At 45.3% G+C, this 19,810-nt stretch overlaps 1 protein-coding gene across 20 annotated transcripts in view; it reads left to right on the top strand.

The window, feature by feature from the left end:
• MYO5B (myosin VB) overlaps positions 1 to 19,810 on the top strand; it is a 337,885-nt gene that overhangs the window by 182,598 nt on the left and 135,477 nt on the right. For all 20 annotated transcript variants that reach the window (XM_081562009.1, XM_081562003.1, XM_081562010.1 and 17 more), the window contains one exon: positions 14,134 to 14,290. In XM_081562009.1, coding sequence (XP_081418135.1) covers positions 14,134 to 14,290 — 157 coding nt within the window. The remainder of the gene's footprint in view (positions 1 to 14,133; positions 14,291 to 19,810) is intronic.

Here is a 19,810-nt window from a genome sequence, read left to right as displayed (position 1 = left end):
GTTCCTGATTCGGAAGTTGAACTGTAATTCTTGGGTTCTTGCCCACAATGACCCACCACCCTGTCAGAGGGCATGCAGGCTGTAACCTGTGGGCAGTGTTGAGTGCCACACCCTTGGCTGGGCTTGGCTGAGGAAGGGGAAGGAGCCATATGGGCTTGCCAAGGAAACCTTGGCTTTGGATAAGGCACTTTCTTCCACTTTGTATCAGTTATTGTGCCTGAAAAGTGGGTGAAAGAGTGTTGCCTAACCTGCCTCCCTTGGTCAGCAGGAGGGTAAACTGAAGTTGTAGATGTGATCGTGTTGTAGAGGAGAGTTGATGTTGACTGCTGTGAACTTTGATCATCCCTGTTACCTAGGTTTTTTGTTTGGGTAACTCTTGGCCACTTACATTTGTGCTATATAAAAAGGCCTTGAAAGAAGGCAGGGAGATGAGCAATCAGTAGGAACTATCTGTTAAGATCTCGGTTACTCTCTCACCCAGCACTGTAACTGCAGGTCCTGTGATCCTCTCCAGAAGGTAGTTGATTTGGGGCCTGAAGCTGCTGTTGAAGAAGTTCAGAACTTGATATAAGTGGACAGTTGATGCTTGAACAACATGGGGTTTAGGGGTGCCAACTCTCTGCACGGATGAAATCCACATATAACTTGCAGTTGGCCCCTGCTGTCCGTGGGAGCTCCTATTTAACCTGCCATGAGTTGCGTAGTACTGTATTGTTTACTGCTGAAAAAAACATCTGTGTGTCCGTATTCTCATGCAGTTCACACCTGTTGCTGAAGGGTCGGCTGTAGTCGGTTCATCTATTATTTTTTTAATTAATTAATTTATTTTAATTGGAGGCTAATTACTTTATAACATTGCAGTGGTTTTTGCCATACATTAACGTGAATCAGCCATGGGTGTACATGTGTCCCCCATCCTGAACCCCCCACCCACCTCCCTCCCCATCCCATCCCTCAGGGTCATCCCAGTGCACCAGCCCTGAGCACCCTGTCCCATTAAAATGGTTTTATCTGCCATCTTAACAGCTCAAGGAGTGGATGCAGGTGGGGAAGATGCCTTGGCTGAGCTCAGAGGTGTGGGGCTGGCACATTTAGACCTGCAGGTAGCATTTCCCAGATAAGACAAATCTAAGAATGTATCGAAAGTGTGGGCTGAGAGAAGGGAGAAGCCTTTCTCAATTTTACTTTTGTTAGAGATATTTCTGAGAGCTACGAGTTTTCCTGACAGCATAATGAATTATTGACTTGCGGTCCATTATTAGGTCTTTCAGCCCATGAAAGTGAGTCTTTCTTTAGAGGACTTAGAAGTGGTTAGAGACCCACTGGGTATTCCAGGACCCACAGACTTGGGATGTTGTACTGAAGAAACCCATGAATGAGTGTACTACTGATACATAACCAGAGCTACCGTTCAGGTGCATTTGCTCTGAGCCCAGCAGTTCCATGTAGATAATTCCAACATTATCTACTAAGCTGTGAGGTCAGTTCTGTCTTTGCTTGAATGCCTTCAGTCTGAATCGGATTGTCTTATGAAGTGACCTCTCATGTGCTTGAACACATGATGTGTTTGAAGGGCCCTTGCATCAGAGAAAGAGTGCTGGGCTGGAATGTCCAAGCTTGTGCCTTTAGTGGTCTAATTTTTGTAAACTGTGTATAGGGAAAACACTGTGAAGGTAGAGCATTTATTTTTATAACTGAGTAAAGCTCACAGCAGAATTAGCCTAATATGTTTAATGATGTTCATAATCATTGTGCTACATGATAATTTAGGCATAAATATTAAGTAGCTGACACAAATGACTGCAATTAGTGGTACCTTTCCATAGCCAGACTATCTTTTGCATTCTCCGTTTTCACTTAGAGCATGTGTTCATTCATCATGAACTGTTGAATGCCTCTGGGCACCAGCCTCTGGTTTGTCCTCAGTCTGCCCTGGGGCCTGTCAGCTGCTAACATAGGCTGGCGCTTCCCCCATCTCCCCTCGATCCTGAGTGTCTCATATGTGAAAGGCTGGACAAAGATTTTCTGGGCCAGAAGGCTGGGGTGGTTGCATTTAAGAGAGGAAGGCTACAGAAGAAGCTAAACCCTGTGAGAGCCTCTCTCATGGGGACCTATGAGAGCCTTTATAGCAGCTGGAGGGGCGAGATGGATCTGCAGACACTGTCTCTTGAGCCAGCTTTTTCCCCTCAAGAATAGACTCCCCAGAAGAACCAAGGCAGATTCAGCCTGAGGCCCAGGCGCTATATAATTCATGGCCACAAGAGAGAATCATGAACTTTCAAACCAGCCAAGGGATGATGATGCTGGGTGCCCAGACCAGCAGCACCAGTATCACCCAGGAACTTACTAGAAAACTTATCTCAAAATCCTTGCCCCGCTAAGGGCAATGTTGGACTGTCCAGGGCAATAAGGTGCAGACACTGTGAAAGTGTCATTTAGTCTTCTGGTGAGCTTTAAGGCCTGAAAATTTATGTACCAACTTGAGCTACAATGTTTTCCAGTGGAGAGAACCTTGCCCCCTATCCTAGGAGTCTCTGAAATCTACCTCCCACCTCTACCAGCACACTTAGTGATGCTTCTTATTGGCCCTTGAAAAATGCAGCAGGACTGACAAAATGTAGGCATAGTTCCCTGAAAGTCGCTGTCATTAATGCTGTGCAAAGAGGCATGATTTTGCAATCAAGAAAGGGAAAACATTTTTAAAAGGGAATGAGGGACTCTTAACCATTTTTGTTCCATTTGAAACATTTAAGTGTATTAAATATAATATGTACAATTGCAAAGGACTGATTATACTGAACTTATCAAATTATTTATGAGTTTGTGATAAAGTAAATATAAGGCATGGTTGTGCATTAGTGGCAGATCTAATAATAACCATAATTTTGAAGTAGTGATGAGTGTAAATATTTAATGATATCTGCAGCAACTGTAATATAATATGGTGTCAAAGTCACAGGTTCTGCTAATTCTGCTCCCTATTTTTGACTATTCTTTTTTGTTTTCTTTATTTTTTAAATTGAAGTATAGTTGATTTGGGGCTTCCCTGATGGCTCAAATGATAAAGGATCTGCCTGCAATGCAGGAGATCCAGTTTCAATCCCTGGATTGGGAAGATCCCCTGGAGAAGGGAATGGCAACCCACTCCAGTATTCTTGCCTGGAGAATTCCATGGACAGAAGCTACAGTCCATGGGGTTGCAAAGAGTTGGACATGACTGAGTGACTAACAACTGATTTACAGTGTTGTGTTAGTTTCTGGTATATAACAAAGTGATCTTGTTATATGTATATATATATATTTTTTTCTGATTCTTTTCCATTGTAGGTTATTGCAAGATATTGAATATAATTCTCTGTACCATATAGTAGGACCTTTTTGTTTGTATTATATATAGCAGTGTGTATCTGTTAATCCCAAACTTCTAATTTATCCCTCCCTACTTGCCCCTTTGGTAATTGTAAGTATGTCTTATGTGTGTCTGTTTTATAAATAAGTTCATTTGTGAAACTTTTTTAGATTTCACATTTGGCTGTATTCATAATTGGCAAAAATGTAAAAATTGTTAGAATTTAGGAAAACTAAATAGAGCTGTCCAACTCTTTGTGACCCCATGACTGTAGCCTACCAGGCTCCTCCATCCATGGGATTTTCCAGGCAAGAATACTGAAGTGGGTTTCCATTTCCTTCTCCAGGAGATCTTCCCAACCCAGGGATTGAACCCAGGTCTCCTGCGTTGTAGGCAGATGCTTTACCATCTGAGCCACCAGGGAAGACCTTAATGCTGGGAAGGATTGGGGGCAGGAGGAAAAGGGGACAACAGAGGATGAGATGGTTGGATGGCATCACCAACCTGATGGACGTGGGTTTGGGTAAACTCCGGGAGTTGGACAGGGAGGCCTGGTGTGCTGCGATTCATGGGGTCGCGAAGAGTTGGACATGACTGAGCGACTGAACTGAACTGAACTGAAATAGAGCTGTGCTTAAGTTCATGGATGCCCCTGGATTCTATTCACGAGCGTGCTGGGAATTTGTAGACCCCAGGTGCCGAACACCTGAAGCAGGAGGCGGAGTGAAGCCGTTGATTTTCCCCAACAGGCATGGCAGGCAGCAGCACGCTCTCTGTAGTGTTTGTGCATCTGTGTGCTTCTAACGCCAGTGCTGACCAGTCTGCACTGTTGTTTCAACTGGGTGGGTATCAGTAACGTAAATCTAGTCAATGAGGACACTCTACTTTGATTTCTAACTGATTTGTAATAAACCATTAACTGGAACTTAGACTTAAATGTAAAGGCTCCTATAGTTTGCAGCCAAGAACAATGGTTAATAAACCCACACATTACGAACTGTTTAGCCTCTTAAAGTTAGTCTTTGTTTTAAGGTCAGTGTTATATGATATTAGGCTAATAGCAACCATGAATAAGTTACAAGGTATTTGAATGTCTACAAGTACCTGAATCATGACCCATTTAATTAAGCTGTTGAGCAGTGGTTCTTAATCCTAGCAGAACTAATGTTGTAGCAGAACATCAGAATCCTTGTGGAATTAAAAAAAAAACAAATATCTGGGCTCCACCCCCAGAGGTTGTGGTCCAGGTGATCTGTTGTGGAATCCGTCGGTGGGGTTTCCTGAGCTCCACATGTACGCGTTTCTAGTGTGCAGCCAGGGCTGATGAACAAGTGATGGTTCTTTGTAGTCCAGTCGTTGCCAGGGGCCATGACTTGCTGGTTGGGGTCTGAGTGCCCTAAACATCACCCTCTTCCTGGAACACTGATTCTCTCTTTTGCCCTTTGCACAGCCCGGCGCCTCTGCCTGGAAGGGCCTCTTGGGATAAATCACGATGGGCCTGGGATGCTGAGGTGCTGATGCAGACACAGGCCACAGTGTCTCATGAGAGGTGCTCAGTGGGGCCTGCGTGCGTGCTTGCTCAGCTGTGTCTGACTCTCTGCGACCCCACGGACTGTAGCCCCTGCCAGACTCCTCTGTCCGTGGAATCTCCAGGCAAGAATACTGGAGTGGGTTGCCATGCCCCTCCTCCAGGGGATCTTCCCAACCCAGGGATTGAACTCACGTCTGACTTACATATGTTCAAATGAGTGTTTTGGAAGTATCTTTCCAGTGGCAATGAGGAGAATGGATTGAGTAGGGGCTGACATAGGCAGAGGAGGACCGGTTACGATACTGTGAAAGGATCCAGGAGAGAAAGGATGAGGGACAGGACTTAGGGGATAGATTGAAAAGAGGATCCAGGCAGTACAGTCAACTTTGCCTGATGGTGTAAGGAACAGAAAAGAGTCAAAGGCCCTTCCCAAGTCCCCCTCTCATTGCTGTGTGGGTGCCAAGCCATGTGCTTGAGGAGGAAGGATGAGGAGCAGACTGGAGAGGGGCTGGGGAGCTTGGTTCTGGGTATGGAGGCTTTGAGAGGAGAGCTGTGCAGCCTCTGTGTGTCCCTGTCACTGCACATATGTGCTTGGCTCTTGGGAGACATCTGGGTTGGGGTGTAAATCTGAGAGTGGACAGCTTTGGGGTGGTATTTGTAGCGATGAGGTAAGAAGAGATCATGTTAGAGGCAACCTGGAGAGGTGAGAGGAGATGCCGAAACTGACGTGCAGGGCTGTCCTAAATTTAAAAGATGAACGGATGAGGCCAGATCTAGAAGAGAAATCGAAGAAGACTTTGTATCTCCTGGTAGCCTGGCAGAGAGAGTGCAGTGTAGAGAAAGAGGATGGGTTTTAGACCAAGGTCCTCAGATGCACCTGGCTTCAGATACTACTGAGCAAGACTACTGACCCACAAGAAGCCTTTTTACCTGAATATTACATGGATGCGTTCCTTTACTGTAAAGTAATTCCCAGCATCAAGTGAAAGAGAGCTTCAGAAGTGTGTATTTGGTACTGCAGGTATTCTGCCCAGATAATCCTGTGGACAGAGGGGCCTGACAGGCTACAGTCCATGGGGTCGCAAAGAGTCAGCCACGACTGAGCAACTAACACGCACACACACCCTGTAGGGTACAAATAAGTGTGCATCATAGTTTATCCCCAACTAAGATAACATTGGGCTTTCCTGGTGGCTCAGACAGTAAAGAACCTGCCTGCAATGTGGGAGACCTGAGTTCGATACCTTGTTTGGGAAGATCCCCTGGAGGAGGGCATGGCAATCCAGTCCAATATTCTTGCCTGGAGAATCCCCATGGACAGAGGAGCCTGGTGGGCTACAGTGCGTGGGGTCACAAAGAGTTGGACATGACTGAGCAACTAAGCATGGCACAGTGCAAGATAATGTGGACCAAATAATTCTGTTAAATATAAAATCACAGGAAACACTTGCCTCTGTTGCTCAGTTCAGTTCAGTCACTCAGTCGTGTCCGACTCTCTGCAACCCCATGGACTGCAGCACGCCAGGCCTCCCTGTTCATCACCAACTCCCAGAGTTTACTCAAACTCATGTCCATTGAGTCAGTGATGCCATCCAACCATCTCATCCTCTGTTGTCCCCTTCTCCTCCCGCCTTCCATCTTTCCCAGCATCAGGGTCTTTTCTAGTGAGTCAGTTCTTTGCATCAGGTGGCCAGAGTATTGCAGTTTCAGCTTCAGCATCAGTCCTTCCAATGAATATTCAGGATTGATTTCCTTTAGGATGGACTGGTTGGATCTCCTTGCAGTCCAAGGGACACTCAAGAGTCTTCTCCAGCACCACAGTTCAAAAGCATCAATTCTTCTTTTATAGTCCAACTCTCACATCCATACATGACTACTGGGAAAATCATAGCTTTGACTAGACAGACCTTTGTTGGCAAAGTAATGTCTCAGCTTTTTAATAAGCTAACTAAACCCACAGATTTCTGAGTTTTCAGGGGTATTTTCAAGATTAGCAGGTACCTGCAGTTGATGTGAACTATTAATATACCGCATAGCTCAACTGTAACCTGGATCTGGAATCAGAGTTCAGAAATAGCAGGAGGTCTTAGGGCTCATCTTCCAGCCCTTCCAGTTTAAGAGCAGAGATGCTGGGGCATCTCCATCCACACCGAGGAGACCCCCACCCCATTTCAGTCTCACTCTGCCCTGCTTATCTTCCAGTGAGAGGTGGGCTTGACTGAGTTCCCAGAGGTTCTTTCTGAGATCCTTTCACATCTGAGAGGAGACAGCCTCTCCTGGGAGCAGCAAGTAAGTGGAAGGAGACAGATTCGTTTCACTGCTACTTGTATCACACTACACCTAGGAGGTTTATAAATAGAACTTAGCACCCAGAGGGCCACTGTGAGATTGAAATGGAAAAATGATACTTGGATATGAAATGCACTAAGTGCTTAGCCCCCCGTGTTATCAGAAGGTTCAATTTCATCTTATTGACTAGATACTTAGGACTCTGACTGCTAACTACCAATTAAGCAGTTTTCCATGAATATTTATGGCCACCTTCCCGATTGACTTGATTTCTAGATTGTGAGCACACAGCCCTGCCTGGGAGAGGGGAAGGTGTGGCACGTAGGTCAGTGGTGCATGGTGTCTGAGATGCTTAGGGATGCTGCTGTGTCTTCCTCATGCCCCAGGCCTGCCTGGGCCCCAAGCATGGAGGGCCCCAGACATAGGCACCCCCTCTCTAGGTGTCCAGGACATATCTCCTCCTTCCGATGTTGAGCCTGGCGTTCTTGTTGGCAGGGTTTATGGGATGTCTGACTTGGCACTTTCTGGCCCAGCCCCTTCTCACAGCAGAACCATTCTTTCTCATGCCCTTGGGAGAAAATATTTAACTTTAGACTCACTGTAACTGTGAGGCTCTGTTTAAAGCCCAAAATGGCTTCACTCTAATTTTCTATATCTTTCTTACCTAACTGACCATTATTCTATCGCTAAGTCATGTCCAACTCTTTGCAACCCCGTGGACTGCAGCACCCCAGTCTCCTGTGTTCTCCACTATCTCCAAGAGCTTGCTTTAATTCATGTCCATTGAGTTGGTGATGCTATCTAACCATCTCAGCCTCTGCTGCCCACTTCTCCCTTTACCCTCAATCTTTCCCAGCATCAGGATCTTTTCCAATGAGTCAGCTCTTCGCATCCGGTAGCCAAAGTATTAGAGCTTCACCTTCAGCATTAAGCCTTCCAATGAGTATCCAGGGTTGCTTTCCTTTAGGATTGACTGGTTGGATCTCCTTGCAGTCCAAGGGACTCTCAAGAGTCTTCTCCAGCACCATAATTCGGAAGCATCAATACTTTGGCACTCAATCTTCTTTATGGTCCAACTCTGACATCCATATATGATTTCTGGAAAAACTGTAGCTTTACCTAACTTTACCTCCATCCTAACCTATCTCTGTGCCCAAACCTTACTTTTCCCTTCCCATAGGGCCCAGTTTTTTTCTCAATCTGACTCTGCCCTCTACCTGACTTTTCCTGACCTTCCTACTCTAATGGGGTTTTGAGATTATTTTGTATTAATGTAATTGTGTTTGTATCCCTAGGCATCATGTTTCTTTTTTATTGTTGAGTTCTAAAGAAAATATCATACCATATATAGTATTATCAATTTTTTTTTTTTAGCTGGCATGCTGCTAAGATTCATTTTAATTGTCTTCCTAGCATGTCTCCCAGTTATTAACTCTGTCCATGGTACTGACACAAATGTCTGTGTTGAACAGAAATTCTTGGTTAAAAATTCTTTGTATCCCCATTCTCTGGTGCAAATCTTTTTTTTTCTTTTTTTAACCATAGTAGATGGTCTGCATTGTGATGATGGTGTTGAAAATGTAATTACAGACTAGACAGACATAGGCAAGAAACAATAGATTGATTATCCCATTAGTGACTAGACTGTATTCTACTGACACACTTAAATTTTCAGATGATTTGTTACTGGAGTGGGAAGTGATGGAGGGACTTAATGATGTGTGTTCAGAGACAAGACGTCCTTCCTACTGGGCTAGGCTCAGGCCAGGCTTGCCCTCCTTCCTGTTTTGCAGCTTCACTGTATGTTAGAGGCTTTGGCAGGTCTTGTTTGCACCTCTTCATGCCTCTCAGGGAGTGCCCAGTCCATGGAAAGAGAGCTGCCCCTCTCTGAAGCTTGGGGCTCCCTCAGTTAGCCCCCTTCCCATGGATGAGCTGGGGACACTGAACTCAGGGCAGGAACCAGTTTGGTTTGCAGGCAGTAAACTGTACACCTCTAGGGGACACCGTGGCCTCAGCCTATAACGACCATCATCTGTGATAGCCCTTGCTATCTTGACACAAACCAGGCGCTGGCCTGTCCATCCAAGCCCTGCACCTGAGACTGGCCATCATGGGACTTACGTTCTAATGGGAAAGACAAGGATAGAAGGAATACTAAGTAGATAAGGAAAATATTAGCAAACTGTATGCTGAGTGCTAGGAAGGGAGGGTGGTCAGGGAGGCGCTTCTGACCACCCTAAAAACAGTGATATTTTAACTGAGGAGGTGATGCTGAGCCAGCCAGCACTGACACCTGATTCCTGTCTAATGTCTCAAGGCTGGAATTGTTGGAGGGATTCGCCAATGGATGCTTGGTTACACATGAAGGTGCTATAATGGTGGTATAGAGGTGTCATAGCACACCCCAGTGGGAAATTGTTCAGGGGTATGGAAGTCTGTTTTCAAGTTTGCACTTGGTGTTTTACTAGCTGAGAACTCTGGGAATATCCCTGCATCTTCCCAAACTTCATTTTCATTCTCATTAAAAATGAGAAGACTGGGAGACTTCCCTGGCAATCCAGTGATTAAGACTCCAAGCTTCTACTGCAGAGAGCATGGCTCCAAATCCCTGATTGGGAAACTAAGATCCCACATGCCATGGCCAAGATAAAATAAAAACACAGGGATATCTTAATATTGGTATTATTAAAATGGAGTTTTAAAAATGAGAAGACTGGTCCCAAACAGAAGACTCCTAAACAGTCCTAAGCAGAAGACTCTTGAGAGTCCCTTGGACTGCAAGGAGATCCAACCAGTCCATCCTAAAGGAAATCAGTCCTGAATATTCATTGGAAGGACCGATGCTGAAGCTGAAACTCCAATACTTTGGCCACCTGAGGCGAAGAGCTGACTCATTTGAAAAGACCCTGATGCTGGGAAAGATTGAAGGCGGGAGGAGAAGGAGACAACAGGGGATGAGGTGGTTGGATGGCATCACCGACTCAATGGACGTGAGTTTGAGTAAACTCCGGGAGTTGGTGACGGACAGGGAGGCCTGGTGTGCTGCAGTCCATGGGGTTGAAAAGAGTCGGACATGACTGAGCGACTGAACTGAACTGACTGAAGCAAGGGATAACGTGACTAAATGTAAATTGGTGGTGGTAATTAATTACACTGAAAAGTAGTAATGTGTGAGCGGCCGTAAGACAGACTATGTTTGAGCACCAGGCACTAAGAGTTGTGAGATCAGAGAAGGGAAAATCAGTTTGAACTGAAATAGCTTCAGGCAGATATAAAGTAGGGAGGAATAAAGAAATAGCCCCATGTGGCTTGAACAGAGTGAACAAAGAGAAGCGTGGCACGTGATAAAGCTGGAAAGAGAGGTGCTGGTTCATGGAGAGTATTGAACATGATCCTGGAGCTGGGATCTTAGAGGGCAGAGGGGTGCCATTGGACGGCGTAAAGCAGGGGGCGAGGTTTGACCCCATATTCACTACAAAAGGTCATCTAAGGAGGATGTATTGATATTACAGGACGATGACAACTAGGGTTAGAAAGCTGTTATTGTATGCTTGTTAGAGATGATGACTGGGAGTCAGAGGTCTAGAGAACAGAGCAGAGTGTCTTGGGAGGTGAATTCAGTGAGACACACTGGCTTGAGGGAAAGGGAGGAATCCACAGTGACTCCCAGGTTTCTGGATGAAGTGGGCAAGTGCAGGCTGGTGCCCCTTACACAGAGAAAGCTTGGGTGTGGGAACAGGGAGCGATGGAGAGTCTTTGGCACTAGGAATCCTGCAGGTTCAAGGTTAAAGCCAGTGCCTGCTCTCCAGGAGCTCTCAGTTCAGTGACTGGCGTGTGCTGCATGGTGGCAGTTAGAGCGGGGGTTCTGGGGTGAGGGTACTGATGTCACACACGTCCAGGGATGTGCTGGCCTTGTCACAGCTGGGTGGTGTATCTGGATCTCTTCTGGGGCTTCCTTCAGTCGGAGACGGCTGAAGCAGTGCTTCCTGATGGTTCTGTGCCTGTTGCTGGTGGGGAGGCCAAGGGTGATGGTTTCTCCTCTGCAGGAAATCCAAACAAGACTGCAGTTCAGCATGATGTCCCCAAAGTCCCTGCAGTGCCTCCTTGGCTGATCAGTGCTCTGCAGTGGGGGCCTCAGGTGCCTTGACATCCACCTTTTCCACTCCCCCCCCCAGGGGGCCCCCACCCAGATATGGGGATGGAGAAGAGGTTGGCCTTGCTTGGGGAACCCCAGGTGCTGCAGTGGTTTGGTGGGAAGTTTTTACCTGAAGAGCAGGTGGTTGAGCAGCAGTTAAATCTCACCTCTCAGGTGTCCCAGACTGGGATGCAATGTGAGCCCGGGGGGATGGGAGGTGGACTTGTTGGTTGCTGGTGTTTTGCATGGGAGCTGGAGAGCAGCTGGTTCCCAACCTGGGAGTCCTGTGCTCCTGCCTGATGCCCAGGCCTTAAGGGGTGTTTCCTGCCTTCCTGGGGACAACCTGGGCCTGAGTCACAGCTGGTGTTTCAGGGTATGAAATGCCATGGCCGTCAGTTAGTTTTCCTAAATATAGGCAGAACTCACTTTATTGCCCTTCGATGTATTGTGCTTGACAGATTTTTTAAAAACAAACTGAAGGTTTGTTTCAACCCTGTGCCAAGCAAGTCTGTCAGCACCATTGTTTCCCAACAGCATTTACTCCAAGTCTCTGTGTCACATTTTAGTAATTCTTGCAATATTTCAAACTTTTTCACAATATTTCTATTTGTCATGATGATCTATGATCAGTGATATTTGATGTTATGTTGTTACTGTTGTGGGTGCTACAAGCCACAGCCATGTAAGGGGGTGAAAGTAACTGATAAATGTTTTGTATGTTCTGACTGTTCAACCAGCTAGTCATTACCCTGTCTCTCCCCACCTCCTCAGACCTCCCTATTTTCCGAGACACAATATTGAAATTAGGCCAGTTGATAACCCTACATTGGCTTCTAAGTGTTCAAGTGAAAGGAAGGGTCTGTCCATGCAGCAAACTTCATTGTTGTTTTATTTTAAGAAATTGCCACAGCCACCCCCACCTTAAGCAACCACCACTCTGATCAGTCAGCAGTAAAACCCCCAACAATCAAAAAACTGCAACTGGCTGAAGGCTCAGAGAGTGCTTAGCATTTTTTTTTTTCAAAATAAAGTGTTTTAAAATTGAAGTATGTGCATTTTTTCTTTAGGCATAATACTCTTATGTACCTTCTGGGCCTCCTGCATTACAGGCAGATTCTTTACCATGTGAGCCACCAGGGAAGCCCCTTAATAAACTACATTATAGCGTAAATGTAACTTATTTGCACTGGAAAACCAAAAAATTCACATGACTTGCTTTATGGCAATATTCTCTTTATTGGGATATTTGCTTCATTGTGGTGGTCTGGAAATGAACCTGCAGTATCTCCAAGGTGTGCCTGTAAAGGGAACCTCACCTGGCTCAGGAGAAAAGGCTTTCTTGAAAAGCAAACAGACCCAAGTAGTAGGCTAAGTCACATCTGTAATTGGGCTGAATGGATGGAGCCATACATTGGTTGTATTTTTGAAGGATGTTGGGCAGAATTCCATACTTACAAATATCTCCCCCACAGCCAACCCTAAGTAATGGAAAATTGAAACTGTGAGCTTTTCCCCACCCATACTCCCTGTTACAGTTTTGATCATGGAATTATCAAATGTCAGAGACAGATTAAATCACTGGGGGAGTCCCAAGTTGCAACTGTGTACTTGACAAGATGAAAAGACAGAGGTCCAAAGAAAAGAAGTGACCCAAAGTCACACAGCAAGTAAAATGACCACGCAGGGCCTGACATCAGTGTGAGGTGAGATGGGACAATGCCTTACAAGTGGCACAAAGCAAATGACATGAGACTTTAGAAGGTAGAGAAATAACTGCCTGCTGGGATGCCTGAGATGGATTAGACTTTGGGCGTGGGTCAGGCTTCAGTAGGAGGGTGTATGTTGCAGGGGATTTCCGGTAGAGTGAGAACCATAAATGGCAGTGGTGGGAAAGCGTGCAGAGACTGACAAGTAGCTCATTTTGGCTGGACTGCAATACCCTCATCTTATACAAAACGTAGAGATCGTTTCCTATAGTCTTGCAGCAAATCTGTAAGAAGTTATCCTCTTTAATGTGGTTAAGGCTTACAAAGAGCCTGCCGATAGCAGAACCAGAACTCAGACAAGATCCTTAGACCGAAGGCCCAGTGTTCTGTTCTTAGCACCATAGTTTGCCCATGCTTGTCAAAGGTTTTAGTGTTGAGATGTGCATTATGATGGGGTTCAACTGTTCAACTAAGGACTTTGGACTTGATGCGGTAAATGATGGGTAGTTACCTTGATTTGGGTGGGGAAAGCACGCTTAGAGCTGTGCTTTAGACACTTAATCTGGCAGGAGTGTTAGGATGAATTAGAGACCTAGGTGGTCCCTAAGTCTAGGTGACCACTTAGAAGAGCATGAGCGTGGTTGGAGATCAAAGTCGTAAGAGACTGGACTGAGACAATCTGAGGGTCAAAGAAGTACACTACCTGGTCCAAAGACAGCTAACCAGTGCATGTGAGGCTCAAAATCAGGTGGTTTCTACTGCCCATATTCTGGTCCTGGGTTCTCTAGCTGAGATGGAAGCAAAGCTAATGTGTGTAGAACAAATGGAGGTGCTCTTGCCCATCATCCCCAAGGTCAACTTATGGGTGATTACAAATAGTGTAAGATACACATGTCCCCCTTCCTCTGGGTCATAAAATAGGGTGTGTGACGTTTGTAAGTCCTTCTCAGAACTCCTTTCTCCCACTTTCAGATCTGTACAAATGTATGAAGGAAGTTGGGCTATTTCCACTCCATCCCTCACATTTATCCCTAATTTGGGCTCACACCCTTGTCAACAGGGTCCTTGGAAGGCGAGAGCGCCTTTCCATGGCCAGCAACTGACCAGGGCCTTTTCTTTGCAGAGACGAGAAGAACCAGTCCATCATAGTCAGCGGGGAGTCTGGAGCTGGCAAGACTGTGTCGGCCAAGTATGCCATGCGCTACTTCACCACAGTCAGTGGCTCGGCCAGTGACACCAACATCGAAGAGAAGGTCCTGGCATCCAGTCCCATCATGGAGGTAAAGCCGTCCAAATGTCCTTAGCCTCCTTGGCTGGAGTTCCTTCTGCTGGCAGTAAGACTGCTGAGCGTCCAGCCTCACGTGATCAGCCTTTTCACCTCTTCCCAAGAACCCATTGTCCACTGTTGAGGGAGACTTTTCAAAGGTGCCCCTAAAACCACAGATTTGGGAATCTCCTGACCTGGACGCCCAGGTCCCCGGTATTGGATAGAGTGTCCTCTTCATGTCTTCTTTGTCCCTTGACTCTGCCGGACAGTGTCATGACCGTCCTTCCCCGTCTACCGCCATCTCTGCCGTGTCCTCTCCCCTCCTGCCAGCCTGTGTCAGCAAATCAGTGTCCCACCGAATCCTCCCATGTGGTGAGGCCCCACTGAATCAGGAGGGCAGTTCCCATGGGGTGAGGAGGCCTGGATAAAAGATCCCCCCCACCTTTCCCAAAAACGTTTGGACATTTTGTCTTTGCGGGGGGAGATAGAGTCAAACGCTATGTGACAACATATAATCTGTTGAAGAGTCTCAGAAAATTGTTCCCTGAGTTGGCATGAACTGGCCAGGGTGGGTCCAGTCTCTGTCTTCACCACCCTCACCTCCCACACGGTGGCCTCAGAGCGCCGATGCAAGTGCGAGGTCAGAGATCTTTCCAAAACTTAGGTCTCACTATAGCGAACCATAATATAGGGGCGGAACTCCATTTCTCTTTTTCCCCCTTTCCTCTGTAGAAGTTTCCTCCTGATGGAGTTGAGCTAAATGACTGCACTGTCCCTGGGCCAGCTTTGATTTCGTGCCTCTGAAGCTGAGACCCTTCATTATTGCCTGGGCTGCAGTCTGGTAGCAGTAGGCCCCTCTGTCAGCCCCAAAGAGTCCCTAGTGAGAGGAAATTCAGTTGAGGCCAAAAGCTGCCAAAAGAGCATCAGATTTCTCCACACAGCCTTGAGCCTATCAGTTAAGGCACAAGGCATCAGTGTGGTTGGTCCTTCAGATTATTTTGGAGCTGGGGGAGCAAGACCCTGCCTGGACCTTCTCACGGCCCCTCTAGCTCCCTCTGCCTTTGCCAAACGCAGGAGTAAATTCCGAGTCTTGAATCATAGGAGCTCATCAATTATCCTAGCAAACTCTCCCACCTGGAGAATCCAGGCCTGGATTCCTGCCTGGAGAATCCCATAGACAGAGGAGCTGGGCGGGCTACAGTCCATAGGGTCACAAAGAGTCGGACAAGACTGAAGTGACTTAGTATGCTTGTAGACAAAAGCAAGTTTCAGTATCTGTTCTTATATGAATTAGAAAATGGTCAATAAAGCTGAAGGCATTTTTACCAAACAGATTAGAAACAGGAAAAAAAACCTTTTGTTTACAGTTGTTCTTAAACTTGACCATGCATCGAAATCTCCTGGAGCATTTGTGAAAGCTGATAGCTGGTCATTACTCCCAGAGTTTCTGATTCAGAAGGCCTGGGAATCTGCATTTATTTTAAGTTCCTTGGTGATCCTGATGCTGCTGGTCTCAGTCCCACACCCATTTGGGAAACATTTATCGAATAAGTGTTAAGAAGGTAGGAAGGATTCACTGGAAAATATGAAAGAGAAGGAAATAATCCCCTTGATCCCACAGGCTGCTGATAATTGTCCCATATTTTGGTATATTTCCTTCCAGCTTTTTCACTGACTATTATATTAATAGGATTAGCCATGTCCCTTTATCATTTAGCTTCTCATGAACTCATTGGCTATAGACATACATTAATAGATGGCTTTACCATAATTTAGCTCCTTATTGTCAGACGTTTAGTTTGTAGCCTCTTTGCTCACAGCATTTGTTTAAAGCCTCGAGGTGGGGCCTGGCCGTGGCCTGGCTTCGGGAGATGATCGTGGATGTGAGTCCGTGCCTCCCCCTTGGCTGTCGCCTGCATTTACATGGCAGCAGCTAGGACAGCACTGGACAGTTAGCATCATGAATCATCTCAGGTGAGAATGAAACCAGGATTTCAGCTTTTCCTTTGAGTTTCAAAATTCAAAATTACTACTGCAAGATTCACTTTGTAGTAGTAAGATTGCCAAGACACAGAGTGCCTGTTCTTTTGGAAGTAAAGTAAGTAGTGACTCTGTACAAAACAGAGGAGGGGAGAAACCCTTTTGATCCCTGCTGACTGAAGGCAGTTCTTGTTAGCCAGGATGGGGGAGCTTCATGAAGACAGACCGCCTCATAATTAAACAGGTACCAGACACAGGCGGGATGATTTTTTTTTTTTAATTTTGTTGTGGTAAAGCATACATAATAGAAAAATTAACAACCATTGAAGTGTACAGTTGATTGGCATTAAGTACACTCACAGTATTGTACACCATCCACCACCACCATCCATTCCCAGAATGTTTTCGCTATCCAAACAGAAACTCTGTACCCACTGAACAGTAATGTCCTATTCTCCCCTCTGCTCTGGTAACCTCCGTTCTGATTTCTGTCCCTACAAAGTTACCTCTTCTGTGTCTCTCATGCAAGTGGAATCACAGACCTCACTCCTTTTGTGTCGGGCTGATTTCACAGGGTTCCCAGGGTTCATCCCTGTTACAGCACACATCATTCCTTTTTTCCTTTTTTATGGCTGCGTAACATTTTGTTGCATGTATATACCACATTTTTGTCTTTCCTCTGTTGATGGATTGTTGGGTGGTTTCCACTTTATTGGCCAGTGTGAATAATGCTGCTGTGAACATTGGGGTGCACCTAAGTGTTGGGGTCCCTGCCTTGGGAATGCTTTTTAAATGACCGTGATCTGAAGTGATCTGATGTTTCCAGTGTCTGTTACAACCTGAGCAGGCTGGTGGGCTGCTGAGCAGGCATGGAAGAAACGTGAGAGCAACATGTTCACTGCAAGAGGAGGAGGAGTGTGTCCACGAACCAGCCTAATCTTTGTGATGTCATGTGAACAAATGCTACAGTGGTTTGGGGGCAAAATGTTAAATTTGTACAGTTAAGCTAATCGCTACTTTGGAAATCATGTGAATAAACCCAGAGGGCTCATTCTGTCAACTGTGGAATTTTGTTATCATAGAGGCTATCCCTTGGGCTATTATAAAATGTTACATTTGAGAGAAATATTGGATATGAACATGGAAAGGAAGAATTGTTGCCCGGAAGAGCTCAAGGTAGAATCAGAGTGATGCCAAGCAGAGAAAGAGCAGATTCTGTTACTGGCCAAACCCAACTTTTCGCAAGTTCAGAGTCTTAACTTGGGCCCTGGTGTCAGGAAGCTCAGTCATCTTTATGGCTCCTCAGAGGAATACAACCAATACAAGAAGTTTTAATCAGGGCACTGCCGATTACTGATGCCTCCAGCCCTGTCCAGGGGGAAGATGGCACCTCCCAACAAAGCAAGCAGTTATGGTCATGTCATCAACCCGTAATTTCTGCAACCCAGCCACTACAGACGCCTCCTGGGGAGACCCAGAGCTGCGGGCTGTCTGAGGCACTGAAATTCCCAGTGGGCTGTGCTAAGTGGCAGTCGTTTGAATTAAAGGCGAGTTGCGGGTGGGTTGGGATTGACTGGGCTGGATTCGGATGATCTATTGTCAGCTTCAGAGCTCTCTGACCCCATTCTGTGTAAGAGCTTGTCAGCATCCCGGGAGTGATTGGTTCACAAGTCTGAGCTGATTGGAAGAACACTGCTAATCAAGAGACAGAGGGAGAACCCAGCCCCAGCCCACACAGGGGTCACATGGCTTCTTGGGGTGACTGGAGTCTGCAGGCATATAACTCCAGGAGTTGCAGAGACTCCCCCTTGTCCTGGAGAAAGAAAGGGGGCTAAATGGACAGAAACAGAGACCAGTTGTTACATAATTTTTAGGATTTGACTTTTTTTTAAGCTAAACAAACAAGAAGGTCTGTGACTATTAACCTATTCATACAAGGATCTGCCCCCATCACATCTTACTGACTCCCTCTCCTCTTGCTTTCTCTCATGTTTCAACATACTCCAGCCATTCCTCACTTGTTAGGTCTCTCACATGCCCCTCTGTCTCTTTGCCCATGCTATATTTATAAATAAAATCGCCTTTCCTTCTCCACTGGTAAAATTATACTCACCCTTCAAGATTCGCTTCATCTTCCACTTCTTAAAGCCTTTCCCATTCTGCTGGCATGGGCCAAATTTCTCCCTTCTCTGTTTCCACTCTAGTTGATATGCATCTCCTTGTTGTGCAGTCCCAATCATAGTGAAATGATTGCTTCCAGTCCATTTTTGTTTTCCTACATGTTTGTATATGCATAAATCACAGGGTATTTCTATCACATATAAATGGTACCATATTCTATTAACCATTTTGCAACTTGCTTTTCACTCAATATTCATTTACCCATGCGTTATGTTCTAATTTGCTTAGTTTAACAGCTTCATAGCATCCCATTATATGAATAGTCCACATTTTATCTGTTTCCCCAATTGGTAGACATTTAGGTTGTATTTTATTGTTATACGTATTCTGCATTAAGCATTGTTTTGCACACCTACTGGTACACTTATGTGAGTTTCTCTAGGTAATAGCTAGAAGTACAGTTGCTGGATTCTTAGGTCCTTATATATTCAATTTTACTAGATATGCCCAATTGTTCTTAAGAATGGCTGTTGCAGTTTACATCTGTACCAGCAGTATATATATGAGAGTTCCTTTTTCCTCACCATTTCATAGTATCAAAGTTCTTCAGGTAGCGCCACCCTGGACTGTCATTTTTGTCTACATTTCTCTGATTTCCACTAAGGTTGAGTGTCTGATGCTTATTGATCATGTGACTTTCTTCCATGAATTCCCTGCGCATGTCATTTGTTGATTTTTCAAATTTTAACTGTCTGTATCATGTCTGTGTCTTCTGTTGCACTGTAGACTCAGAGATAATCAAAGTCAGGGTTTTTATCATGTGTAACAACTGGACTTGCTTTCCTCATGCATCAAAATGTTTTCTAAGTCAATACAACAGCAATAAATTTAGCAGGTGTTTAACAGATTAAGGACAACATGCAAGTCCTTCACACACACACATAAGTTAGAAGTTCTTCATGCCCAGAGTGGAGTTTATGGGTTTGGTAGTAATAATACAAACAACCCCTTCCCTTCATGGGTACCATTATATGCTTTCAAAGTACTTGTAGATCCATTGTATCACTTCTCAAAGTAGCCTCGTGAGGTAAGAAGGATAGATCGGCAGTGATCTTCAGACTGTAGGCAAGCTTTCCCTAAGCTGCCCTAAAGAGTGATCTCAGATGTGGTGAAGGTTCATTGTTTTTTTTTTTTAATTTTATTTATATGGACCTTTTTAAAAATCTTTATAGCATTTGTTACAAGATTGCTTCTGTTTTTTGTTTTGGGGTTTGTTTGTTTGTTTGGCTGTAAGGCATGTGGGATCTTAGCTTCCCAACCAGGAATCAAAGCAGGTGAAGTCTTAATTGGACTGCCTGTAAGTCTCTGGTGAAGAGAACATTCTTGTTGCCATTTTACAAATAACAAAATTTGAATTTTTTGAAATTGAGAT

The sequence above is a fragment of the Giraffa tippelskirchi genome, chromosome 14 (assembly GCF_054371585.1).
Source record: "Giraffa tippelskirchi isolate mGirTip1 chromosome 14, T2T-mGirTip1v1.2.pri, whole genome shotgun sequence".
In the NCBI taxonomy this organism is placed as follows: Eukaryota; Metazoa; Chordata; class Mammalia; order Artiodactyla; family Giraffidae; genus Giraffa; species Giraffa tippelskirchi.
Note: the sequence above shows the minus strand (reverse complement) of the source record. Positions and strands in the feature narration are given on the sequence as shown.